The following is a 27,824-nucleotide window of genomic DNA, read 5'->3' on the forward strand; positions in this document are numbered from 1 at the left end:
GCGCTCAGCTTTCTTCACAGTCCAACTCTCACATCCATACATGACCACTGGAAAAACCATAGCCTTGACTAGATGGACCTTTGTTGATAAAGTAATGTCTCTGCTTTTTAATATGCTATCTAGGTTGGTCATAACTTTCCTTCCAAGGAGTAAGCGTCTTAATTTCATGGCTGATCTTATGAATTAAATTTAGATTAATTATTAAATTAATGTAACAGAAACTGATAACTTTCCAAACACTCTATTTTTCATATACTTTACATATATTTAAGTATAGAATCCTTATTGCACAATGAGGTATAGGTAATATTCAGTATTCCTATTTTATAGTTGAGGAAACCGACACAAAGAGAGGCCAAGGAGCCTGGTCACAGGTGGAGATAGTGGTGGAGATAATGTTTTAATACAAGCAATTTAGTCTAGAGCAGTGAACGTAATGATCTGACATACTCTCAGTTAATTCACACAATCACAAGAATTATTACTTACTTACAGAGAAGTAGCAACATATTTTTTCTCCATTTTTTCCTTTACTCATTTCTTTTTATCTCACACAGTTGCCCATAGAATTATCCCTCAGTATCCTCAGGGGATTATTTCCAGAATTCCCTTCAGATTCCAAAATCTGAGATTTCCCCTTATGTAAAATGGCTAATATTAGCATATAACCTCCCATATACTTTAAATTATCTCTAGATTACTTAAAATACCTAATACACTATAAATGCTATGTAAGTACTTGCCAGCATGTGGCAGATCATTCAAGCTTTGCAATTTGGAACTTTCTGCAATTTTGGGGGAGGTGAGGCTGGATATTTTCACCTGGGGATATCCAGACTCACCTGGATATTTCAGGGGGAGGTTGGTGGAATACGTGGATGTGGAGCCATGAGTATGGAAGGCCAACTGTGTCTATGTTGAAATTGATTAAACTTTTCTTAATTGATTTATGGTGTATGTGTTCAGGTTTACAAATCTTAACTTTGGCTTCACAAAAATAAACCTCTAGTAAAGTATTTTCCTAAAATTGTCCCTTGGTAAACTTGGAAGTCCATATACCTACCAAGTATAACTTGTTTCTCTTCAAGGTTTTTCCAAGCACTAAGTTTGTCTTAGGGTCTTTTAAATAAATTAGCCTCTAAAAATATCAATATATAATTTATAGGTTACTTTAAAAGCAATATAATGGAGTAGGAATTGTTGGGCAAAAAATTCTCACCCTACAGCCCTTGTCAATTATTGGATATGACATTGGATTATATTAACCAACTATTCTGTTTCCTCATGTATAAAATAAAGATGATATTATTTAACCTGACAGGTGGTTGTAACAATTAAATGACACTTCCTGACAGCTGAGTAGATATTCAGCAAAAGCCAAATATTATATTGTATATCTTTCTTAGCTTCAGAAAGTTTGAAGAATTTTAAATAACCAATATTGTACCAGTTGGTTACAAGCAGCTTGGGCTTTTTAGAAGTAGTTAACTGTAATGTAACCTTTGTTGTGCAATATAATTATAAGCAGACACAACTGACAGTTTAATAATTAACTAAGAAAAAAAATGATTTTAATTCCTGTGGTTGGGAAAAGGCTGCATAATATTTAATCCTTTAATCTCTGAATTTTTTATTAGTGAAAATTTATTGTTTTATAATTTGTTCAAATAGCCAGTATATTTACATTGCAGCTATATTTTTAGTCAGTATATATATTTTCTGGCAGATGGCAGTCAGATGCCCAGGAAAGGGCCATCTTTTTCTGACTTCAATAAAAGGCATTGAATGTCTCGTGGTAGCCCTGATTAACAACATGGAACTTTTCCAAGTAGATTATTGGTTATGCCATACCTGAGAGAGGGAAAGAGAAAGGGGTGTGTGGGTGTATTAGAGTTGTAACTCCCTACTGTTTAAAAATCTAATAGTAAGTATCCCTCTTTACTTGAAGTTATTCAGGACTTAAGTGACAGTATGTTGTAATGGTTAAGCACATAGGCTCTGTAGTTGATCCCTTTTCTTATCTAACTGCTCACCTTATGTGAGCTGTTCAGCTTCTTTCTGCATTAATTTTTTTCATGTGGAAAATTGTGATAATAATACTTATTTGGTGGCCAGGCTATACATATTTATAGATACATTCTGTATGCTTTCTATGTGCCAAATTCTATTTTATCTGTATGTACATGTACATGAGCTCTTGGCATGGGAAGAGCTCTTGGATCTTTTTTATTTAAAAAATGGTATCAGTCTGTAGGGTCAGCTACCATTTGCAGGCTTAGATTCTACCCAGGATATCCTGATTTTAGGCAGGCAGGAAAAAAGGGAGGTACAGCGTATTTTGCAAAAGTGCTCTAGTTCCCAGAGTTACTCTATACCCTTCCAACTCATCACCGCCTGCCCAAGAGTATTAGTACACCTGGCCTTTATTCCTAGCCGTACCCTGCCAACCTAGTACATCTTCATTACCGGACTCATATTCTCCTCTAGCAATGTCCTGCAGAAGGGCTGCTGACATCCTGGCATGGACTGATTCTCACAGTGGGGACTGTGGTGGCGAACTGAACCTGAGAAACAGTGTCCTGCATGTGTGGGTGTGGCCCCAGCTCGCCTGTGTCTTTCTGCTTCCTCTTACTTTCTCCTGAGTTGTACTGAGTCATCTTCCACCTTACCCACTTGGTTTCTGCTCTAGAATTTCATTTTTCACATGAGACAGGCCACGTAACTGTAACTTGCTAAAATTTACCTGTGATAGTCTCAAGGCAGTAATTAACATTTCATTTATGGGGACTAATCCGGCTCTTAGCCATCTGAAGTAGCAATCCTCTCCCTTTTGTCAAATAGCTTTATAGAATTCAGAGGAAACACAGTTGAGATCCAGATGCTGAGTTTGTTCAACAACATTTGTTTTGTATTGACTATAGCCATGAGTATAAATTTCACAGCTGTGAACTTTAAAAATTAGATTGACTTATAATACCATTTATGTACCTCTTTTCTTCAATAAATAGAATTAACAACTTAAACTGGATTTTATGTTAAAATTGTATCTTTATGATTAAAATTTGTGCAGATTACTTGAGCTGAGAAAACACACCTCAAAAACAACCTTTGTTAATTTTTGTCAAGATTTGGCCTTACTTTTTGTTCTCTCTGCCATCCTAAAGAACCCTCATGAGTTATATTCATGACTTGTTTTATGTAATATGAGCCGTGAATTATTAAAATTCTTCTAATAATTATATCACATATATGTTTAAGGTTGAAGTATTGTTTAATTTTAGTTAATTGAGTGTTTTCTGTATATAATAGAAAGGTGAAGTTGCTCAGTCGTGTCCGACTCTTTGCGACCCCATGGACTGTGGCCTGCCACGCTCCTTCGTCCATGGAATTTTCCAGGCAAGAATACTGCAGTGGGTTGCCATTTCCTTCTCCAGGGGAACTTCCCGACCCAGGGATCGAACCCCGATCTCCCACACTGCAGGCAGACTCTTTACCGTCTGAGCTGAAACAGGTTGAAAACAATTATAATCATGTGAAGTTTGGTAATTTGGTTGGACTTATAGATGACGTTATCCCTCAAATATTAAAATGATAGTGGATCCAATGTTTATTTAAAAATTCCTAATTTTCGAAAATTACCTGGCAGTCCAGTGGTTAGGGCTCTGCATTTTGCCAAAGGCCGGAACTGATCCCTGGTCAGGTTACTAAGATCCCATAAGCTGCATGGTGCGGCAAAAAAAAAAAAAAAAAAAAATATATATATATATATATATATTCCTAATTTTCTGTCAGGCAGCTTATGTATAACTTCCTTGGGAAACATTTTGATATCCTCCTTCAACAAAAAATTGCTTCCCCATTTGTGTTAATATAGTGCTTTATACAGACTTTTTTTCCCACAGATGGCATTATAGTTAATGGACTGAGACTTTTTCGTTGGCCATTTCTGTACGTGCAGTGTTTAATGCTGGGTCTGGCACAATGTTTTTGTTGCACTGGCAATAATGGGAAGGAGCATTTGAAATGAATAACTCATGTTTTGTTCAAGTGACTTGTCAAGTGTTGTTTTCAACAATGTAGAATATGGTTGTTTCCTCACTTTTATTTTGTAATCTCAATAGGACCATACAGACTCCAGCCCAAGTTCCAGTGGTGGTATCTCCTGGGAATCAGCATTTGCACACGGTAACACTCCAGACAGTGCCAATCACAACAGTGATAGCCAGCGCAGATCCATCGTCAGCTGCTGGATCTCAGAAATTCATCTTACAAGCCATCCCATCCTCACAGCCCATGACAGTCCTCAAAGAAAACGTGGTGCTCCAGTCGCAGAAGCCGGGCTCCCCTCCCTCCATCGTCTTGAGCCCTGCCCACGTGCAGCAGGTCCTCACGAGCAGTGTCCCGACCGTCTGCAACGGGACCGTCAGCGCGGCTTCGGCGCCGTCCTTCAGTGCCAACACGCCCATGGTGACCTTTTCTCATCACAGTTCACAGCTGCTTGCTCACCCACCTGGCACTGTAATCACTTCAGTTATCAAAGCTCAAGAAGCAAAAACTCACATACAGGAAGAAGTGAAAAAGGAGGTTGAAGATAATGAGAAACAAGGCACTGAAGACGCCGAGCAGCAGCCGCAGCCTTACGTGATGGTGGTGTCCAATGGATTTCCTTCTCAGGCAGCTATAAAAACCGAACTACTGGAGCCCAGCTCCTTCTGAGGAGTACGCCAAAGGAATTACAGATGGCTGTTTTTTAATTGAACATTTTCAATTGTATGCAAACTATTGATTCTAAGATAAATCCTCCAAACTTTCCTCATTTTGTAGTTACTTGTTAAAAATTAGTAGCAGTTAATTTTGACTTTGTTAGATGAGGGGGGGGAAACCCAGATATTTCTGTTTGTTCTTCAAATATTTCAGAATTCAGTTGTGAAGGAATAGGCGTTTTATACTACGAAGACAGTCTTTTGAGTTTTTTTTCAGTGATTATATCATAAGCATTTTACAAGCACCATTTTAAATTTTATATTGCATTAGCTTTTCTGATTCTTTTGTAAATACAATACTTAAATGTAAGACATCAGGAAATTTATATAGGAGCTGTTTTCATTCCACTTGTATCAAAGGTTAAGTCTTGACTCTTTGAAATGCAAGACACCTATTTTATGCTTTGTTAAAATTATGATTTCACTTAGATTGACTTTAGTTTGTTGCACTGTATGTTGAGCTATGCCTATGTAAAATATAACTTTAAAAACTGAAATGTGCCCATGATAGGGCTGAACCTGTTTCAGAAGCAGGCTAATAGAAAAGTATCAACCTGAGTGGTTCTCCTGCTGACTAGCTGTGTAACCTTGGGCAAGCCACTTGATCTTCTGGGCCTCCTAAGAGGAATGATGTATTGGATTAGACTCCACCTCCTATCTAGTTCCTATCTAGTTCTCCGTTTCCCATCTGGTTCTAAATTTTATGATTCTAACTCCTATGTTTATCAATTTATCAATTTATCAAAGTTAGTATCAATTAAAACATTATCAGCTTATCTCCTAATGTAAATATAACTAGAATATTACAGAAAATTAATGGCCCTACAAAATTCATTTTTCTATTATCTGTAAGACCTGCTATGAACCTGAATTCTTCCTAAATAGTTTGTTCATTAACTCTTTAGGCCCCTGTGCACTGTGACCCACTAGTAAACTTACGTTGCTGAGTGCTAAATGATACACTGCTCTTCTGAAAGAGTCAGGGCTCTTTAAGGGCCCAGAAAGCAACCAAACCTTGGCTAATCTGACTGAGTAGTCAGTTGCTATAAAACTGTAATTGCTTTATATTTTGGATCTTTTTTTTTTATTGGGAGTGGGGGAGGGGGAATTACATACAAAGATAATATACATTATATATCCATGTTTCTAGATTACTTTTTAGATTACTTTTTCATCTGTAAATAATGTACATTTAATTTCACAAGAAAAATTGTTTCCTGCAAATTTTTTAGTATAGCAAAAAGCAATTTTTGTAGATGAAAAAATCATTATGTTTAGGGGTCTAATGTTATATGTTTTCATATTACAGAGTGAATTTGTATTTAAACAAAAATTTAAATTTTGGAATCCTCTAAACGTTTTTGTATCTTTAATTGGTTTATTATTAAATAAATCATGTAAAAATTCTGTGCTTTTTGTTTTCAAGCAAGTGTTTCTTAATAGAAAATGTTACTAGTATAACAATGTTACTAAATGTTTATATAATAGCTTCCATTAGTCAGATAAGATTTGCAGAATGTTATCTTCTCAGTTTTCCTTTCTACAATGCCAAATGGCAGTTTCCAGACATGACACCATGGATTACCGGGCTCCAAAAATTAGAAAATAAAATATTCCCAGCAATAATATTAAACACACTTAAAAAAACAAGTTTTCTAATTAGAAATTAGATCAGTTAATTGTTAAACTCAGAAAACATAGAAACAGAAAAATGTAAGAAAATGAAAATCTCAATCCAATACCTCTATACCTAGTAGTAACTTCCACTTACTCATTTCTTCATGTCACTTAATATTTTTCTGAAATATGGTTTTGAAAGGAGCATTCTTGTCTCTGAAGATGGAAGCAGAGAAAAATGTGAAGGGGCAGGCCTCACTGGTTTTCTTGTTTACTACCCTTAGCTTGTACACTTCTGTTCCACTGTTTTTCTACAACTTTCCATTCTTCATCAAACCTAGTATATATATGTATATTGGGGAGATGGGTGATCAAAGTGTATATATATAATATATATACACTTTCTTATATTCTTTCCCATTGCGTTATGTCACAGAATATTGAAAACACTTCTCTATGCGCTACATTATGAGCTGGTTGTTTATCTATTCTATAATGGGTGGCTTGCCTCCGCTAATCCCAAACTGCTGCTCCTCCCCTCCCCTGCTCCCCTCCCCCTTGGCAACCCCTCCCCTGCTCCCCTCCCCCTTGGCAACCACTAGTCTGTTTTCTATCTGTGAGTCTGTTTTTGTTCTGTAGATGTTACTGATTTTTACCATATTTTAGATTCGACATATAAGTGATATGATAAGGTACTTGTGTTTCTCTTTTTGACTGACTTTGGTTACTATGGCAATCTTTCAGTCCATCCATGTTGTTGCAAATGGCATTATTTCATTCTTGTTGACAGCTAATATTCCATTGTATATATGTACCACATCTTCTTTATCCCTTCATATATTGATGGACATTTAGTCCATTCATTCTTAACCCTCTGTAGTAGTTCATTTGCCCTATTACCCTGAAATTACTGTTGCAAAGGTCACTAAATAGCCATCAATTTCCATATTGCCAATTCTCTTTTTTGACCTTTCCAATATTTGATAACCTTTTAAAACTTACTTTTTCTTCAAGTCTCTATTGCCTTTACTTTTGTGCCAACTCTTTCCTGTCCTTTTTTTTTTTTAATTTTATTTTATTTTTAAACTTTACAATATTGTATTAGTTTTGCCAAATATCGAAATGAATCCCCCATAGGTATACATGTGTTCCCCATCCTGAACCCTCCTCCCTCCCCCCTCCCCGTACCATCCCTCTGGGTTGTCCCAGTGCACCAGCCCCAAGCATCCAGTATCGTGCATCGAACCTGGACTGGCGACTCATTTCATACATGATGTTATACATGTTTCAATGCCATTCTCCCAAATCTTCCCACCCTCTCCCTCTCCCACAGAGTCCATAAGACTGTTCTATACATCAGTGTCTCCTTTGCTGTCTCGTACACAGGGTTATTGTTACCATCTTTCTAAATTCCATATATGCATTAGTATACTGTATTGGTGTTTTTCTTTCTGGCTTACTTCACTCTGTATAATAGGCTCCAGTTTCATCCACCTCATTAGAACTGATTCAAATTTATTCTTTTTAATGGCTGAGTAATACTCCATTGTGTATATGTACCACAGCTTTCTTATCCATTCATCTGCTGATGGACATCTAGGTTGCTTCCATGTCCTGGCTATTATAAACAGTGCTGCGATGAACATTGGGGTACACGTGTCTCTTTCCCTTCTGGTTTCCTCAGTGTGTATGCCCAGCAGTGGGATTGCTGGATCATAAGGCAGTTCTATTTCCAGTTTTTTAAGGAATCTCCACACTGTTCTCCATAGTGGCTGTACTAGTTTGCATTCCCACCAACAGTGTAAGAGGGTTCCCTCTTCTCCACACCCTCTCCAGCATTTATTGCTTGTAGACTTTTGGATCACAGCCATTCTGACTGGCTCCTGTCCTCTTCTTACCTTCATAGTCATTTCTTAGTACTGCTCTTGGGCTGCTCCAGAGACTCTATCAAAGGCCGGAGTTCTCCCAAGTTTTATCTAAAGATCACTGTTCTCCATCTCTGTGTCTTCACCTTGTCCCCCTTCAATGCGTTCTCCAGTGCAACAGGTGAACATATTAATAGATAGATAGAAATAGATATATATTTAATTATACTTAGCCATTCAGTCAGAGAAGGCAATGGCAACCCACTCCAGTGTTCTTGCCTGGAGAATCCCAGGGATGGCGGAGCCTGGTGGGCTGCCATCTATGAGGTTGCACAGAGTCGGACACGACTGAAGCGACTTAGCAGCAGCAGCCATTCAGTGGTTCCTTACAGTCCTCAGATGGAGTTGAGGGCCTGCATTGTCTCACCTTTTTTCCCCCTCCTTGGTCTCACCTCTTCTGGATCCCAGTAGCAGTATCATCAAATTTTATTCTCCAAATCCCACCATGAGGTAGGTTTGCTGCTGCTGCTGCTAAGTCACGTCAGTTGTGTCCTACTCTGTGTGACCCCATAGACAGCAGCCCACCAGGCTCCCACCCCTGGGATTCTCAAGGCAAGAACACTGGAGTGGGTTGCCATTTCCTTCTCCAAAGCATGAAAGTGAAAAGTGAAAGGGAAGTCGCTCAGTCGTGTCCGACTCTTCGCGACCCCATGGACTGCAGCCTTCCAGGCTCCTCTGTCCATGGGATTTCCCAGGCACGAGTACTGGAGTGGGGTGCCACTGCCTTCTCCGCAGGTGCGTTAGGTTTGGGATGCTTTCAATTGCAAGGAACGAAAAACCCTATTCACAATTATTAAACAGTAGGAAACTCGTTAGGAGGTTTCCAAGTTGGCTAATTCAGGAGCACAGTAGGGATCCTGAGCAACCAGCTTGCTTCCCTCTTCTGCTTTACCACCCTCAGTTATTTGGGGTTTGCTTCCAGAATGGCTCCTGCTATGGATGCAAGGTATCTACAGTCGTTCTTCTGTGTTTCTGTTTATCAGTAAGGAAACCTTTCCCAGAGCACCCTGAGCAGCCATCTTTTCAGAGCTAGATTGATCATATACTCCTTCCTAAGGCTAACCACGGCTGGCCAAGGATGCAGGATTACCATGGATGAGTTAGTCAATGTGTTGGGGAGATAGGCAGTCAAGCAAAATTGGGCTCCACAGCAAGGAATAAGGGAGGAATGGTAGAGCCCATACATGTACTTCCAAAAATGCTCACACCTACAGGAAACATGATTTCTCTCATGTTTTCTGGAGCTGTGAGATCAGCCAAAGTCTCATCCAGTTACTTGACCCAGTTTCATGACTGGGATCTTTTGAGGTGATGCAGTCCTCTTTTTCAGACCAGCTGTGGCTCCCTGGTTTCTTGTCTTCTACAGCCACACCTAGTATGAGCACTGGGGAGAAACCTCTTCCCAAGCCGTCTCAGCTTTAGCACACATTTCTTGATGGTGCAAGTCTGATGTCCTATCTCAGGGTCACCCTTTCCCCTTGTGTGTTGCATCTTCAGTGTCCCCCGTCCTGCCTCTTTCATCTGTCTGGTTATACATACCAGAATGTGCTCTGTAGCATCACACTTCTGAACACCAAACTGTCAGTTTAGGTTCCTGGTCTTCAGCAACAGAGATGGATTCTGGTTTTCAGTATAAAAGAAACTTCATCAGAAGAATATTGTGCAGTTCACAGAATAGAAAGACTAGAGAATCAGGGTCAATCTGAGTCACGCAGCTAAGAACAAATCACAAAACTGTACCGCACAACTGGTCTACCTGTAGCCACTGCTGGCAAAGCACCTGAACACTGAACTCTGTACCGCTGTCTCTACTGCTTCAAAAATCTGATCTTGAAACAAGCGCTGCTTCATCCAGAGAGAATAAGCAAGTCCTTCCTTGACTCCTTGTGTTAACTACCAATTTATGTGATTGGCTACCCCAAAGAATGACTGATACCCTCTTTCAGGGCAAACCCAGATTTCTGTGGGATACACAGCTTGGTGATTGGATGGGTGAGGGGGCCTTAATTTAGGGAAAACAGAAAATCAGAACACAAAATTGGAGGGTCTGATGGGGCTGGACTTCGCAGCTCTGTGTGCCCCCTTTACTTTCTGGGCCTCTGCACGTGCTGCCACCCTGCTTGGTACCGTGGCTCTCATTCTATTTGGCTAACACCCATCTGTTCTTCAGGCCTCAGCTTAGGTATTGCTTCCTCTGAGAGCTGTCTCTGAGTTCTTAAAAATTCCACACTACTGTCATAAAGCCCCTTTTTTAATTTTTAACATATATTTTTAGCCACACAATGCAGTATACAGGATCTTATTTCCCCAACCAGGGATCGAACCCAGGCCCCCATCAGGGAAGCATGGAGTCCTAACCACTGGACCACCAGAGAATTCCCAGAGAGCCCTTTAGTTTCTCTCATTTGGGCAGATTATACTATAATACTTTTCATACTGTTCATGGGGTTCTCAAGGCAAGAATACTGAAGTGGTCTGCCATTCCCTTCTCCAGTAGACCACATTCTGTCAGACCTCTCCACCATGACCCTCCTGTCTTGGGTGGCCCCACATGGCATGGCTTAGTTTCACTGAGTTAGACGAGGCTGTGGTCCATGTGATTAGGTTGATTAGTTTTCTGTGATTATGGTTTGTGTGTCTGCCCTCTGATGCCTCTCGCAACACCTACCGTCTTACTTGGGTTTCTCTTACCTTGGACATGGGGTATCTCTTCACAGCTGCTCCAGCAAGGCACAGCCGTGTTCTTTGGAAGGACTGATGCTAAAGCTGAAACTCCAGTACTTTGGCCACCTCATGCGAAGAGCTGACTCATTGGAAAAGACTGATGCTGGGAGGGATTGGGGGCAGGAGGAGAAGGGGATGACAGAGGATGAGATGGCTGGATGGCATCACCGACTCGATGGACATGAGTTTGGGTGAACTCTGGGAGTTGGTGATGGACAGGGAGGCCTGGCGTGCTGCAATTCATGTGGTCACAAAGAGTCGGACACGACTGAGAGACTAAACTGAACTGAACTGAACTGATATTATAATAACTGACTGGTGATATGTATGATTCCAACACTACATTATAAAAAGTCAAGACTGTAGTCATTTTAGTACCCACCCAGTCGCTAGCATAGTATCTCCACATAGTAGTTACTCAGTATTTATTAAATACATGACTAAGCTACATGTTCTTACCCATTTTCATGTTCATCTTCTCAAGCTGCTAACCACCATCTATGTGCCTATGACTGTCTGTTCTTATCTGTAGCTGCAAACTTGTTTTATAGTTTTTGAGCTATAACTGACATGCAATAAATGGCACATATTTAAACACTATAAACTCATGAAATCATCACTAATCGAGTAGTGAAACTATTCATGTTCAGTGAACACTACCCTAAAATTTTCTTGTGCCTTTCTGTAACCAGTCCCTTCCTGCTGATCTGCTATCTCTGCAGATTAGTTTGCATTTTCTAGGATTTTATGTAAATGGAATCATACACTATGTGCTATTTTTTGTCTGGCTTGTTTCACTTAGCATAATTCTTTTCAGGTTCATGCATGTTGTAGTCTATTTCAGCATATTATTTCTTTTATTGCTGAGTATTTTAGTCTATGTTACATGGATATACTGCAGTGTATCCATTCATTTGTAAATGGACATTTGTGTTGTTTTCTGGTTTTCAGCTATTATCATTAAAGCTGTTATGAATATTCTTGTACAAATTTTTATATTGGATATGTATTTTCATATCTGTTGGACAAGTACCGAGGAGTGGCCTGCTTAAATCATATGATGGTTGTATGATCTTACATTCCTACCAACAGTATATGAGGCTTTCATCTGCTCTACATTTTCTTTTACATGGTCTTTTATTTTTTTGCCTTTTTAATGGGTGTGTAGTTATATCTCATTGTGGCTTTGATTTATATTTCCCTAATGACTAATAATTTTGAGCAATTTTCATCAGCTTATTTGGTATCTATATATCTTCTTTGATGACTTGGTTGTTCAGTTTTCTTGCCCATTTAAAAATTCTGTTGTTTTCTTATCACTGAGTTTTGAGAACTCTATTCTGAATACAAGCTCTTCATCAGATATATGACTTGCAAGTATCTTCAAAGTGCAGAAACTTTTAAATTTTGGTCAAGTCTCATATCAACTTCTTTTATGGAGCATGCTTTTGGTGTTGTATTTAAGAAATCTTTGTTTAACCCAAGGACACAGACATGTTTTTTCTAGAAGTTTTACAGTTTTAACATTTAGGTCCAGAATCCATTTTAAGTTAGTTTTTGTAGATGATGCAAGGTATGAATTGAAGTTCACTTTTTTTTCCTTTTTATATCAAATTTGTTGAAAAGATCAAACTTTTCAATTGAAAAGTCCAAGAAGACTAACTTATTCAACAATCTTTTCTGCCCTGAATTACCTTTGGACCTTTGTTGCAAATCAGTTGTATATATTCATGTGATTCTACTTAGGGACTCTCTTTTCTTTGCTATTGATTTGTCTTTGTACCAACACACAAGGTGGATGTGTTGAAATCAGCTAGTGTTAATTCTCCAACCCTGTTATTTGGCCATTCTGAGTCTTTTACATCTCCATTTGAATTTCAGAATCAGTTTGTCGACTTATAAAATGGAGAAAGTCTTTGAGATTTTGACTGCGATCAGGTTGAATCAATAGATCAATTTGGGAAGACCTGACATTTTAATATTGGGTCTCATATTCATGAACATAGAATATTTCTCCATTTGTTTAAGTGTTCTTTGGTATCTCTCAGCAACATTTTATAATTCTCAATGTATATGTTTTGTACATCTTTTGTCAGGTTTAATTTTCAGTATTTAATAGTTAATGCTATTGCAAATATAATTTTTAAAATTTCAAATTGATTGTTCATTGCTGATTTTGTTTTTGTCTTTTCTCCCTATTTTATTTAAGCATAAAGTGCACAAATCTTAAACATGTTCAGTTCAGTTCAGTTGCTCAGTCGTGTCCAACTCTTTGCGACTCCATGAATCGCAGCACGCCAGGCCTCCATCCATCACCAACTCCCGGAGTCCACCCAAACTCATGTCCATTGAGTCAGTCATGCCATCCAACCATCTCATCCTGTGTCGTCCCCTTCTCCCCCTGCCCTCAATCTTTCCCAACATCAGGGTCTTTTCAAATGAGTCAGCTCTTCACATCAGGTGGCCAACATATTGGAGTCTCAGCTTCAACATCAGTCCTTCCAATGAACACCCAGGACTGATCTCCTTTAGGATGGACTGGTTGGATCTCCTTGCAGTCCAAGGGACTCTCAAGAGTCTTCTCCAACACCACAGTTCAAAACCATCAACTCTTCTGCGCTCTGCTTTCTTTATAATCCAACTCTCACATCCATACATGACCACTGGAAAAACCATAGCCTTGACTAGACGGACCTTTGTTGGCAAAGTAATGTCTCTGCTTTTTAATATGCTGTCTAAGTTGGTCATAACTTTCCTTCCAAGGAGTTAGTGTCTTTTAATTTCATGGCTGCAGTCACCATCTGCAGTGATTTTGGAGCCCCCCAAAATAAGGTCAGCCATTGTTTCCACTGTTTCCCCATCTATTTGCCATGAAGTGATGGGACCAGATGCCATGATCTTCGTTTTCTGAATGTTGAGCTTTAAGCCAACATCTTCACTCTCCTCTTTCACTTTCACAAAGAGGCTCTTTAGTTCTTCACTTTCTGCCATAAATGTGTAACTCGAAAAATTTGACACCTGAATGGAAGTCACTTGGTTGTGTCTGACTCTTTGCAACCCTATAGGCTGTGGCTACCAGGGTCCTCTATCCATGAAATTCTCCAGGCAGGAATACTGGAGTGGATAGCCATTCCCTTCTGCAGGGGATCTTCCTGACCCAGGTATTGAACCTGGGTCTCCTGAATCATCAATGTAATTATCACCCTAGTCAAGATATATAACATTTCCCACATCAAGAAGTCATTCTCATGGGCCTTCCCAGCCATGAGGTCATTCTGTGACGTCCCTCACAAAGTTTCTTCTCTTCATATAAATGGGACTCAACCAGGATGTACTCTGTCTGGCTTATTTAACTCAATATTATATGTGTGAGGTTCATCCATATTGTTGTGTGTACTGATAATTTATTCTTAGTCTTTGCTCTGTAGTATTTTTCTTCTGTGAAAGAACATTTAGATTATTTCCAGTTTTTGTTGGTAATTCTACAACCAGTATTTTTGTACATGAACGTAAGAATTCTTTTCTCTTGGGCATATGCCTACTGGTAAAATTCTTGGGCAAGATGATATGTGTATGACTAGCTTCAGTAGATAGTGTCAAAGTTTTCTAAAGTAGCAATACCAATTTACACTCTTACTAGCAATATATGAAAGTTATAGGTGCTCCATATCCTTGTCAGTGCTTGGCACTGGAACTCCTTTTAATTTAAGCCATTTTGGTGGGAGTGTTTGCTGCTGCTGCTGCTAAGTTGCTTCAGTCGTGTCCGACTCTGTGCGACCCCATAGACGGCAGCCCACCAGGCTCCTCCGTCCCTGGGATTCTCCAGGCAAGAATACTGGAGTGGGTTGCCATACCAGATTATTATTTTACTGTCCCTCGATACAGCTATTGATGTTGAACTTCTTTTCATATGCATATTGGCCATTTAGAGAACATCTGAAAACCAACCAAACTAATTAACATTAACATACGAAAGAAAAATACACATGGACATTTCAATAAAGGCAGAAAAAGCATTTAATATTGAATGCTTTCTTCCTGAGTGTTACAACCAGGACAGGAAGTCCATATCACTACTTCTATTCAACACTATAGTAGACATCCAAACCAGTGACAACCAGCAAGAAAAATAAAAGGTATAATGACTGCATAAGAAGACGTTTACCCATCTATTCACAGATGACAAGACAGTGAAATGACCGAAATTCTAAAAGAACCTACAAAATATTATGTAATAAGGGAAACTACATATAAGAAATAATAAATGAACTTATCAAGATTGTTGACTATAAGGTCAATATGTAAAAATCAGCAGTGTTTCAACAAATACTAGCAACAAACAAATAGAATATTAAAAACCTAAAATACCATTTAAAAAGCATTAAAAAACCCAAATACCCATGAATAAATATAATGAAAGATATGTAAGACCTCTCCACTGTAATCTACAAAACACTGCCAAGAGAAATTAAAGACTACTTAAATAAATGGAGAAGTATATTACATTCATGGATTGGAAGAAATACAAAGATGTCAGAAAAAAAAATGGAGGCAACTAAAGTATCCATCGACAGATCAATAGATAAAGAAGATGTGGTATATAGCTATACAATAGAATGCTACTCAGCCAAAAACAGAACGAAATATCTTTTTTTTTTTGCGGCAGTATGGACAGATCTACTAAGTCAGGCAAAGACAAATATCATATGGTATCACTTATATGTGGAATCTAAACTATGATACAAATGACCTTATTTAAAAAGCAGACACTGACAGACATAGAAAACAAACTTATGGTTACCAAAGAGGAAAGTGGAGGAGGGAAAAATTAGCAGATCCAAACTGCTATATATATAAAGCAAACTGCTTGTACAGCACAGGGAACTATATTCAACACCTTGTACTAAACTATAGTGGAAAAAATATGAAAAGGAATATTTATCTATCTGAATCACCTGTGTACAACAGAAAGTCTAACATGATACCATAATTAACTATATTTCAATTTTAAAAAATACTAGGATGTCAGTTTTCCCCAAATAAATTGATCTATAGATCCAATGTAAGCCCAATTGAAATCCTAGTAGAGTTTTTATAATTGTTTTTTTGGAAATTGATAGGTTCATTCTAAAATTTATAAACAAATGGAAATAAGTTTTATAAAATGTATAAAATAATGTAAATACAAAGGATTTTGACTAGCCAAGATTACCATTGCAATACTGAAAAAGTTATAGGGCTTTAAGACTTATAAAGCTACATTAATTAAGATAGTGTGGGACACGGTTAGGCAGACCAATGGAATGAGAACCTGGAAATAGACCCTCATACATCTGGTTATCTACTTTACAACAACCATGCCATAAATATTTCCTGGGGGAAAGAGCAAATGACAATCTTTTCAGTAAATAGGGCTGGGTCAATTGGATATCCATAAGGGTGGGGGGAGGGGAATTTTGATCCTGACTTCAAACCTTTTATAAAAATGAATAAATCTGGCTGTGAAAGGTAAAAATGTAAAGCATTCAAGAAAACACAGGTAACTAATTTCATGATTTTGAAGCAGGCAAAGCCTTATGTATGATAGAAAGAGTATTGATGACAAAAAAGAAAGATCAGCAAATCCAGTTTTACTTCAATTATTTCTGTTATTCTCACCATACCCTACAATCACTGACGTATTTAAGAGACATTTTGGTTCAGGGGTAAAGAATCCACCTCCCAATGTAGGAGCCCTAGGTTCGATCCCTGGGTGGGGAAAATCCTTTGGAGAAGGCAGTGACAACCCACTCCAGTATCCTTGCCTGGGAAATCTCATGGACAGAGGAGCCTGGACGGCTACAGTCCCTGGCGACGTAAACAAACCCCACTGAGCAGTGAGCATACGTTGGCCTGTAGGGCAGCAGTTGTCTCCCAACAACTGTTCTGTTCCCTTTAATCATTCTTCTATTGTTGTTGTCCAGTCGTGTGTCTTCCATAGTACAGACAGAATAACAAACAAAAATGTAAATTTAACCGTTAATGCCTTTTTCGAGTAAAAATCCTATAATGGTTTAGCATCTTTAAGTGAATTCCATTCAAACTTCTCAGCGGAGTACACCTAGTCCTTATGACCTAGCATGTACCTACCTCTCCACCCAGTCTGCTGCTAGCTTGAATTTTGGCTCTACAATTTGAGTTCACATCATCACTTTCTAACACGCGTCCTATTCTGTCTGAATTGCCTTTTCCCTTTCCTTCACTTATTAGTCTTTTTGCCAGACTGAGGCTCAGTTACAACCTATGAGGACTCCATCCGTATACATTATATTCAGTTGTGTCCCCGCTTGCTATCACATCAGTGACTACTGCCCTTTCTTTTTTAGCCTTTAGAACAAAACTGGAGGGTGTTAACACCACTGAATCCCCGGACTTTAAGTTTAGATTTTGTATGGAGCAGATACTCCAGTTCAGTTCCTTGTTCGTCTCTATGAACGAGCGGCTCACTCCCACGCGTTCTTGCTCCCCGGCTCCCGCCGCGATGGCATTAGCTCTACGTTTCTTCTATTGGAATTGCACGGGTCGAGGGGCACTGAGGGAGGAGGGTTGGACCCGCTGAGTGAGCACTGAGACAAAATTCAGGCTCCCTTTCTCCCTTCAGCGCCTTCGGATGGAACACGTTTTTCTTGTATCTGGGAAGTCAAGTGGGGAGAAAGCCTCGGCCTGTGAAGTTCTGGGGAACCGACCGGTCCGCCCGAACCGGAACCAAAAGGCGTTAACTCCAGTCTAGCCATTACGAGGGCAAAGCGACTCCCGGCGAGCCCCTCAGGCCTCCCGGCGCCAGGATCCCGGCGTCAACGGGCCACCCTCCGGAAGTGGCTCCCGGAAAAGAACACGTAGCCGAGAGCGTCACGGGTCGCGAAAGCCTTGGCTGCCTCTGGGGAGCCATGATGAGAGCCGTAGGGGAAAATGGAGCTCGATGTGCCGTGTGTAATTGACAGACGTACAAACGTCTCCCAAACGCCACACGTTCCTGAGGGTAACTGTACGGTACAAGGGTCCTACTGAGTTACCGCGCCCGGAGGCTCTCGGGTAGTGCGCGCGCGCACTAGCACCGAGGGCGAGCGTGGCCCGCCGCGGCCTCCGTAACCATGGCTGCGGTGGGGCGGGGCCTGCGCCGTTGGTCAGCGGCCGGGGGGGCGGGGTCCGGAGAGTCGGTCCTCCACGGTCCCAGCCCGCCCCGCGCCCGCGTTTCGCCTCTTCTCCCCCCTCCCCTCAGCACTTTGCGCGGCTGCTCGTTGGCTACTTAGGACGGAAGCTCGGTGGGTGATTCTCCAGAAGTTTCCCCCTTGGGCGGCGGCGGCGGCGGCGGCGCTGGTAACCCCGGGAAGAGCAGCTCCGGCAGCGGGAACCGTGACGATTAGAGATGGCGGCGGCGGCCGCGAGGTGCGTGTTTTTCCTGCTCTTTGGTGTAATTGGCATCCCCCCGCCCCTTTCTTTGGTTCGTGATCCCTGCTTGAAATCTTTCTTTTCCTAGCAGGTTGTTCCGGAGCTTCTCAGATGCCCTCATCGAGCAGGACCCCCAGGCGGCGTTAGAGGTGAGACAGCCTTTGCCCCCGGGCAGGCGGCCGCGTCGGGTTCCTCCCGGCTCTGTCTTCCGGGGGTCGGGGCCGCTGCTTCTCCTTTGGGTCAGCCCCGATGTTGACAGCCTCCGCCCCTTCTTTTTCTGCCCCGCGGCGGCCTGGTTATATTAGATCCTTCGTCTTGTCCCCTTTCCACCCCTGGTCCCTTTATGCATCCTTGGAGCTCCTTAGCGTAACCTTCTTCTGTCTTAGGGGTAGAGTTAACCTGCATCGTGGGCCTCAAGGGGCATTTTTTTTTTTTTAATGGCATTTGTGACTGGAACAAAAAGTGAAATCTCAGCTCGATGTTTGTTCATTCGGGTTTTCGTTTGGCGGTCATCCTTGATTATTATGTACCAGGTGCTGAGTGCCTGTCTGAACTCACACCACTAGGACAGAAACCTTTCCCCCTTGTGTGCCTGAAAATTTCCAGGCGTCCCTATTTCTGTTCATTATTCACTCATTTGTTTTATTTCTCAAAACAGTTTCTTGGCGGGGGTGGGGGGGGCTGCTGTGTGGAAGGAGGCACTGGTTGCTATGGATTAAAGTCTTAATTTATACAGTTAAATGACTTACCAAGCACTTTGTGTGCAGTGAAAGCTTATAAAGCTGTAAAGGAATCCAGAAGAGTGAGTTAAGTAATAATTTGAAGTAATACAGAGAGCCCAAGCTAAGAATACATGATGCATTGGGTCTCAAAATTAGCCAGGGGTTTCTTGTTTTGAAGCTTAAAAAGAGAGGAGACTTTGTTTTGCTGTTCTAATCTAACATATGTAAGGTTAGGGATTTGAGGCAAGAGAACCTTTCTCTTGGCTGTGATTTCTGAAAGAAATTGACTCATGGTTAGTAGAGGAGGTGACATTTGAGAAGAGGCACGAGGGAGTGAGCTTGGAAGCTCTGCAGAAGGATTATTTCGGGCAGGAAGAGGAGCCAGTGTCAAGATCCTAAAGTAGGAGTGAAGTAGGTCTGCACAGGGAGCAGCAAGAAAACCCGTTTGGTTGAGTGGGATGGATGGAGTGAGAGAGGAGGTGGAGAGGAACCCCGGGCGGAATCCATCGGTGCCTTTTATCTGTAGCTTGGACTATGTTTTTGCGGGGGTTGGGATATGAAGACCATAAAATGAAGCAGTTGATTACACATGTGCTGGGATGTTTTCTAGTGATTCTTCTGGGGTCACTGTTAGAATAATGTTACCAGAGGCACTGAGAGTTTTTCTCTACAGTTCCTTATTTCAGCTCAGTATCTGTTTTCAGAGTCTACATTTGTATGGTCCTCTTAGGCCCTGTGCCTCCTTTGGAAATCTAGTTTATATAATAGTTGCTATTAAAAAATATTAATATAATGAATTCTTGGTCATTTTATATCTGATTTATTTTACTTTTAAAAATACGTATTGACGTGTGGTATGTAACACAAATCTAAATTTCTTCTCAGCCAATGATTCCTCTTACCCATCTGTTCTGAACTCCATCACCATCAGTTAGTTTTCCTTGGATTTCATGCAAACAGTATCATATAGTATCAAACAGCATCATACTTAGTTGAGTGTAGCTACTCTGTCTTGCTTTAAACATTATGTGAGATACATCCATAAGTTTGTGGGAAGAGACAATTCTTTTTCATTGCTGTGTAGTATTCTACTGTATTAATATAGCACTGTTTAACAGTGGACATTTGGGATATTTCTAGTTGTTAGCTAATATGAATAAAACCACTGAATTTTCTTATACATGTATTTTGCTGAACACATGCACTCCTTTGTTTTAAGAGTGCAATTTTTTTTTTCTTTCTAGGAGTGAAATTGCATAGTATAGGTGTGTGGTTAGCTTTAGTTCATTTGTCCTTAAAGTGTGGTTCTTGGACCAGCAGCGTTAGCATCACTTAGGAATTCCTTAGAAATGCAAATTCTTGGATGCCCCCTCCCTCAGATTTTCTTTTTCTTTCCTCTTGGGGCAGGGGCCACTATGTGATATGGCATCTTAGTTCCCCAGCCAGGAATAGAACTCATACCTGCTGCAGTGGAAGTGAAGACTGCCAGGGAATTCCCCATTGCAGATTTTCTGAACGTACTAATGGCTCCTGTAGGCCAGTACTCCTTACCCTTCCTTTTTACAGAAGGAAACAGACCCAAGGAAATCCAGGTGATCTGTCACGGAGATGTGTAAGCCAGGGAGAGGCAGAATAGGGGCCTGAGGACAGGAGGTTCCTGCTCTTAGTCTAGTGCTCTCGTGGTTTCCAAATGGGTAATCCCCAGACCCTCTGCAGGAGCATCACCTGGAAATTTGTTAGAAATGTGAATTCTCAGGACCTGCCATGGACCTGAGTCAGAAACCCAGAGTGGGGAGGATGATTGTGGTAAGAACCAGCCTGTGTTAAGAGGAAATGTCCTTTTTAAATCTTGAGATGATCTTCTCACTGAGTTAAACAGGTGAATGTTAATTACTAGGTAATTGGTAATAATGAGTAGGGCCGGAACCTTGATGAGAAGAGTCAGTTTCCCCCTCGCTTTCCCCAAGGGCTGGTTTAAAGTAACTGTTTTGAAATTAAGGTCATTAGATATTATAGCAGTTAAAATGTCACATTTTTATATAACACCATCTTATTAAGAATAAAGAGAAAGTATATCAAGCTGATTACATGTTAGATTAAACAGTGTATATTAGTGAACAGGGCTGTACTGGGAGCCAGCAATTTAAAGATGAAAATACTGTGGTGAGGGCGTTTGCAGCTAGAGGAGAGAGAGAGGCAGGTCAGCAGGTCATTAGAATATAAGATAAATGCTGTAGTGGAGTGGTATATAAGGTACAGTAGAATAGAGGCCAACTGGGGAAGTAAAAAAAATCTTTGCAGAGGAAGTCTCAATTCAGCAGAGAGAGAACGTTTATGTGGATTATAAGGATATTTTGAGGCCCAATATGAATGGTGCTTAAGAGCATTGGCTCTGGAATCAGACTGCTTGGGTCTACCATATCTTGGTTTCAGGAAAGTTCTGGCTCTCACTCTTCTTGATGAGACTTCCTGTCTGTAAAATGGAACTAACTGGGTCCACTGGAAAGGATGATTATGATGACAAGTAACGTAAGGTCCAAGGGTGAGGCCCTTGAGGTAGGCCTCTTGGAGAGCCTTGCTCTCTAGGTTCTCACCCCACTGGCTCTCTTTCTGTTACTCAGGTGTGTCTGACTCAGGCCTGGTGCAGTGCCTTTGGACTTGCAGCAGTTCTTTTGCCTAGAATGTCCTCTCTATTGACTGTTTATTGTTTTGCTTAGAAATGCTAGTCACTTTAGATTTCATCTGAAATGTCACCTTCTCAAGGAAGCTGCCTTTTCTGACTACTTTATCTGAATGAGGCCGCAATGTAAGCTTCAGGGGAGCAGGGGTTTTGTGTGTCTGGTTACCACTGTCTTCTAAGTGTAGTGCCTGCGATGTGGTAGGCACTCAGATGTATTAAATGATTCCTACTGTAATTCTCAGAACAGCTATGCAGTGCATTTTACTAACAAGGAAGCTGAGGCTAACTTACTCAGGTTATGGAGTTTAGAAGCAATGAGTCTTGGGTTCAGGGCATGAAGCTGATCCTCTGGAGGAGTGGGTAGGATTGAGGTGTATGATATAATTAAATGTTTGTGAGCTGACTTTGAAGTAGCTGACCACAGATAGCTTTGTTGAGGGCATAGCAGGTTGGAATAAAACATACCAGTCCTACATGATTATGTGATTTTTCTCCAGCACTGCTTTTTAGGAAGGGAGAAGGCTTGGTATTCTTGTTTATCCATGATTGGGGATTAGGTGTGACTGGAAGAAAGTGGAAAGTGGAGATAGCATGAGACACCTAGAGCTAAAGGCCTTTAGACCTTCGGTCAGTCTGAGCAGTCTGCTTTTGCTTTTAATCTTAACAAGTTACCTTTCTGGTTAGCATTTTAAAAGAGCCTAAAGCTCTAAAGATTTGGAAGTTAGTTTTCCAAGATTGAAATCTTAAACAATGTTAATTCCTTAAAAAGTAGTTTTCCCCCTGTAGTTCTGTGTTATCAGGGTACTTACTTTCTTTACCATTATGTTGGTAAAGATTTCAGTGTAATTATGTTTTACACTTCAATAGATTTCATTACTTTTGAGAACGATAAATTGCTCAACTAGAACAACTCATGTGAGAAATACTGTATCTTTGGATACGTTTCATGTAAGTCTGCGTTAGAAAGCCTTTTGCTGCGTGATTCAAGTGTGGGCACGGAAGTCCTTGCCTCTGTGACGCCTCCAGTCAGCAGCCAGGGAGGGGCAGCTGCTGTCACAGGAACGGTTGAAACACTGAAAACGCGCCCCAAGTCAGAGGTGGTTCAGACAGCACAGTTATTTTAACTTAACCTTCTTTGGCTTTATTATATTGTATATTCCTTATTCAAAATAGAAATTTATTGTTGTTATTTTATTCATGACATACAAGTAGGTGTGTTAGAAAGTTCAGTTTGTGTTGGGTGATTTGGGGTAACTTCTTTTTTCTTATTAACACCGAAGTAAGTCAGTTGCTTATTTAACCTAATCACCCTAATTGGTTCTTCTTATGCAACAATTGGTTTGTGTTTTTAAAGGTCATTTGCAAGTGGGTTATTCAAAATTCCAAAGTTTATACCTGACTCTTTAAGAAAAGGAATATTTTATGCATCTGTGAACCTCCAGTGTCTGGCCTGTGTTTATTCCAAAATATATGTTTAAAAATACTTTTTGAATTGATGAGCCTGATGTTATAATATGACAGCCTTTTTGACCTATAGCATACCTGTTCTTGGTGAGGAGAGGTTGGAAATTTGATTTTGGGAGTAGGTACATAAGAAGCCATCAGCTGTTTTCCAAATTGTTTGAAAGTTTAGTGCAAGATGGTGTTTTTAGCTTAAGTATTTCATTAGGAACCATTGTGTTAATACAGATGTTAGATGGTGTGTGAAAGAAACTTGGAGTAAAGGAATTTTACCAGGGGGCCATGTATAGTGGTTAAAATTTGATTTGGAGGCAGTCAGACATGGACTTGAATCTTGTCTCTGGTACAGTCCCTGACCAGGATGTGAGGGAATGGATTTTCGCCACACACTGTAATGTGAAGAACATTGTAGTGAAAAGGTGGAGGGTCAGGAGATGTTTGAGGAACAAAGAGAAGGCTGTTGTGGAACAAGGAGAAGAGTTTTAGAGAGATGGGATAAGAAAGAGAGTGGAGGGTTCTGTCAAGGAGGGCCTTAACCGACCATTGGAGCACTCGGGCCTTTGCTCTGAGTCAGCTGGTAAGGCATCTGTTTTGAATAGAGATATCGTAACAAGATCTAGTTTTCATTACTGCTTGAATCAGGGTGATAGGGGTTAAGATGGTAAAACATTGCTTTCGATTTTAGGTATACTGGATTGCAGGTATCTGATTACCAAGTATAATATACATTGCTTTGTGAGAATCACACTACAGGGTGTAAGCAGAGCTCCATGTGTGGCTGTTGAAGGAATTTTGCTTAACTAAGAAAGCTGCCAAAACCCCTAGGATGTGTGGGTAAATGGCTGTGGGATCAAAGCCTTCCTGTCTGCCTGCGTTTGTCCTTGGCCTCACAGATCGTGCTCTCTCTTCTTGCATCATTATTGTTCCAGCTAACACATACTATGACTACCCAGAGTGGCAAAAGTTTCAATTGTTCTGTTAATTCTTGATCTATTGATAGTAGCTACCTATGAGATACTGTATCTGGCTGGGCTTTTGACAGAATGTTGTAATTTCTTAGGCCTTTGACAAGAGGATAGGAGAGGGCCAGGTAAGCTTGCTTATGAATTTATTGGTTCCATTAACCTCCTGAGCTCTAGATTTAACTTTCAGTTCTTAAAAATTATTGGACAGCTTCACATTTTCTAGGGATCTTAAATTCTACATGGTCTTTGAATCTTCTCCAAATTAGAAGAAGGAGAAAATCAGTGATGGTCAATGTATATCAACTAAACTCTTTAGGATAAATGAGGTGATGATAATTACCATTTATTGAGTTCCTACTGTAGGCTGGAAACTGCTAAGTGCTTTGCATAGATATTACATTCGATTGTGGGCCTTCAAGGGGAGAAGGGGGGATATTGATCCTCTTGCAAAGAAAGGCTCCAAGCTTGTTTCCCTGTTATCTTTCATCCAAATAGCTTGTGATAATAGGTTATTTTATTAAAGATCATGTTTAATTAGAGTTCAGTGACTTTTAAAAAACATTTACTGACACTCAGCATGTTTGTATTTGTAGGAGCTGACTAAGGCTTTGGAGCAGAAACCAGATGATGCACAGTATTACTGTCAAAGAGCTTATTGTCACATTCTTCTTGGGAATTACAGTGGTAACTTTCCTTACAAAGTACATTGTCTCTATAAGTAACTTGCACACTTTGCCCAAGATACAGTGAATCAAATAAAATAGAAGTTATCTTCCAGGACTTTTAACTTGATCTTTCATACAAGGTGAAGTAGCCAAAATATGACAAGCATTATGTTGCGCATCACTCATTTAAATTTTACGGTTGTCCATTCTTTCTGCAGTGAGTGTAGAATTGGTAAGAGTTCATTTTTGGTTCTTGGATGTGCTAAAAAAGGATAGCATCACATTTACTAATTTACAGAGCATTTGAATGAATTCTCTTGTTCTGTTTTTTATGAAAAGAATGTATTCTATATTCTGTAATTTTAATTATTCTGGATAGATAATCTGAGTAGGGAAAAATTAAATACCTTGAGTCAAACTACATGAATGATGTTAATGAAATTATCTGAACTTTGTGATACGGAGCTTTATTCATTTCCTGAAGAGCTTGAAGATTAGGTCAATAGGAATGTATGAGGGTAATTTTATCTCAGATTAGCTGTTCCTATTTTAAAGTCATTTGTCCATTTCACCAGCTTGAAAACTTAAAAATCTGAGACTAATTCAAAGTTTGTGTGTAGTATTTCTTAGGATCCATAAGTAACTGACCAAAAAACCCACTTTTTCATCTGCAGATGCTGTTGCTGATGCAAAAAAATCCCTTGAACTTAATCCAAATAGTTCCACTGCTCTGCTGAGAAAGGGGTAGGCAGCAACTACTCTTCCTGTGGGGTCTGGACTATATATGGTTAAATGAATTAATTGTAAGCTTTTTTTCCCTCTCTCTTTAAAAAAAAAAAAAAAATTTATTTTAGTTGGAAGATAATTACGTTACAATATTGTAATGGTTTTTGCCATGCATCAGTATGAATCAGTCATAGGCATGCCTGTGTCCCCTCATCCTGAACTTACCCTCCCTGTAAACTTTATGTAAATAGTAAACTCTGTGTTTATACATTTTATAGCTGAGATAGGATTCAATTTTTGGTATATTTTATACTTTTATTGTATTAACTGCAGTATGCAATGAGATATACAGTTTGTATGTGTGTGTATATAGTTTAAAATAGTGATGATTGAAGTAACTGCAGGCTATAGATGAAACTGAATGATTTCAAATCCCTTTTTTGTGTCATTATTTGAAATCTACTGTGTTTAACTGACTAGAGAACATCTATTTCTCACCTAAGCTGTACAGACTACGCTTAAAGATGACCCTGTGTCTGTGTACTTGATATCCCAGCTTGTTTCTGTTAATAAGTGTAACTTTATTCTTTAAGAATCAAAAGCTTCTTTAATTCCTTAGTGTAACTACATTTTGGAATAAGCTGCTAAGTCACGTCAGTCGTGTCCGACTCTGTGCGACCCCATAGACGGCAGCCCACCAGGCTTCCCCGTCCCTGGGATTCTCCAGGCAAGAACACTGGAGTGGGTTGCCATTTCCTTCTCCAATGCATGAAAGTGAAAAGTGAAAGTGAAGTCGCTCAGTCGTGTCCTACTCTTAGCGACCCCATGGACTGCAGCCTACCAGGCTCCTCTGTCCATGGGATTTTCCAGGCAGGAGTACTGGAGTGGGGTGCCATTGCCTTCTCCATTGGAATAAGCAAGTATGTACAATTAAGAAATTCCTTCTGAAATGAGTTCCACATTTTTAATGGGAAATAGATGTTACGCTGGTGACTCAGATGGTAAAAAATCTGCCTGCAATGCAGGAGCCTGGGTTCAGTCCCTGGGTGAGGAAGATCCCCTGGAGAAGAAAATGGCAACCCACTCCAGTATTCTTGCTTGCAAAATCCCATGAACAGAGGAGCCTGGCGGGCTACAGTTCATGGGGTCACAAAGAGTCAGATACCACTGAGCGACTGACACACACACAGATGTTAGAGTATTTTAGAACATCTATTGGCTTGTTGACATGCTTAAGTTCTTTTAAAAGATGAGAAACTTTTTTTTTTTTTAAGAAAGCTATGTTTCATGATCTTACATGTGTGTGCTTGTTTTTAATATGCTCATACAGGATATGTGAATACCATGAAAAAAACTATGCTGCTGCTCTAGAAACTTTTACAGAAGGACAGAAATTAAATAGTAAGTATTATAATTATATGTTAGTAAACTAGTCGATTATATCTGTGTATCTTAAATACCATAACTGAATCTTGTTAGTATAATCTCAAGTTAATTATAGAAACACTTTTTTCTCTCTTAATGACATTTCGTGTTGATTGCAGAGTTTGAGTTTACTTAAAATTTGATTAAACTGGCCTTTCTTAGCATTTAAATCACAGAAAAACTGTTATCATTAGAAGCAAAAGAACTGTTTAAACACTTGGTGTGCTCCCGGTACTGGTCTGGCTTTTTATTTTTTCCTAATGGACAAGTGAAAGCTTAACTTGCTCTCATGTTCTGAAGTCTATTTAAGTTGTTATTCAGATTGTTGAGATAAGGAAATCTTAGAACAAAGATTTTTATTGAGAGGTGGAGTGTAAGTTTGGGTAAAGTATGATAGGGTATAGAAGAAACATGGAACTTTGATGAGAGTACTGTGAATTTCTAATACTGTCTTTTTGAGAGAAATAGATGAAAATTATGCCAACAGTCTATGTATAATATATAGAACTTGTTAAGAGCCAAGTATCAAAAAACATCTGCAAAATACAAAATGTTGTCAGTAATCTTGTAGATAATTATAGACAACGTAGTCTTAATTGTGTTCTCTCATTTTATCTCCATCTTATGATAGAGTGTTAACCATAGTTCTCTAAGGCAGTAGTTCCTAGCTGGGGATGATTTTCCTCCGTTGGGGATGTTTGGAGTGTCTGCAGTGATTTTTGA

At 39.9% G+C, this 27,824-nt stretch overlaps 2 protein-coding genes across 10 annotated transcripts in view; both read left to right on the plus strand.

Annotated features, from left to right (window-relative positions):
• ELF1 (E74 like ETS transcription factor 1) overlaps window positions 1-6,170 on the plus strand; it is a 117,287-nt gene extending 111,117 nt beyond the window's left edge. For all 8 annotated transcript variants that reach the window (XM_044926863.1, XM_044926864.1, XM_025263053.2 and 5 more), the window contains one exon: window positions 4,122-6,170. In XM_044926863.1, coding sequence (XP_044782798.1) covers window positions 4,122-4,716 — 595 coding nt within the window. In that variant the 3' untranslated portion in view covers window positions 4,717-6,170. The remainder of the gene's footprint in view (window positions 1-4,121) is intronic.
• Window positions 6,171-17,907: 11,737 nt separating this feature from the next.
• SUGT1 (SGT1 homolog, MIS12 kinetochore complex assembly cochaperone) overlaps window positions 17,908-27,824 on the plus strand; it is a 41,381-nt gene continuing 31,464 nt past the window's right edge. The window contains exons 1-6 of one of the 2 annotated variants that reach the window (XM_006076525.3): window positions 17,908-18,047; window positions 18,288-18,454; window positions 18,546-18,606; window positions 24,879-24,969; window positions 25,625-25,694; window positions 27,007-27,077. In XM_006076525.3, coding sequence (XP_006076587.1) covers window positions 18,435-18,454; window positions 18,546-18,606; window positions 24,879-24,969; window positions 25,625-25,694; window positions 27,007-27,077 — 313 coding nt within the window. In that variant the 5' untranslated portion in view covers window positions 17,908-18,047; window positions 18,288-18,434. Of the gene's footprint in view, window positions 18,048-18,200; window positions 18,455-18,545; window positions 18,607-24,878; window positions 24,970-25,624; window positions 25,695-27,006; window positions 27,078-27,824 lie in introns of those variants that run through there. The other variant, XM_006076526.3, reaches the window with a different exon arrangement.

Source organism: Bubalus bubalis, chromosome 13, assembly GCF_019923935.1.
Source record: "Bubalus bubalis isolate 160015118507 breed Murrah chromosome 13, NDDB_SH_1, whole genome shotgun sequence".
Taxonomy (NCBI): domain Eukaryota; kingdom Metazoa; phylum Chordata; class Mammalia; order Artiodactyla; family Bovidae; genus Bubalus; species Bubalus bubalis.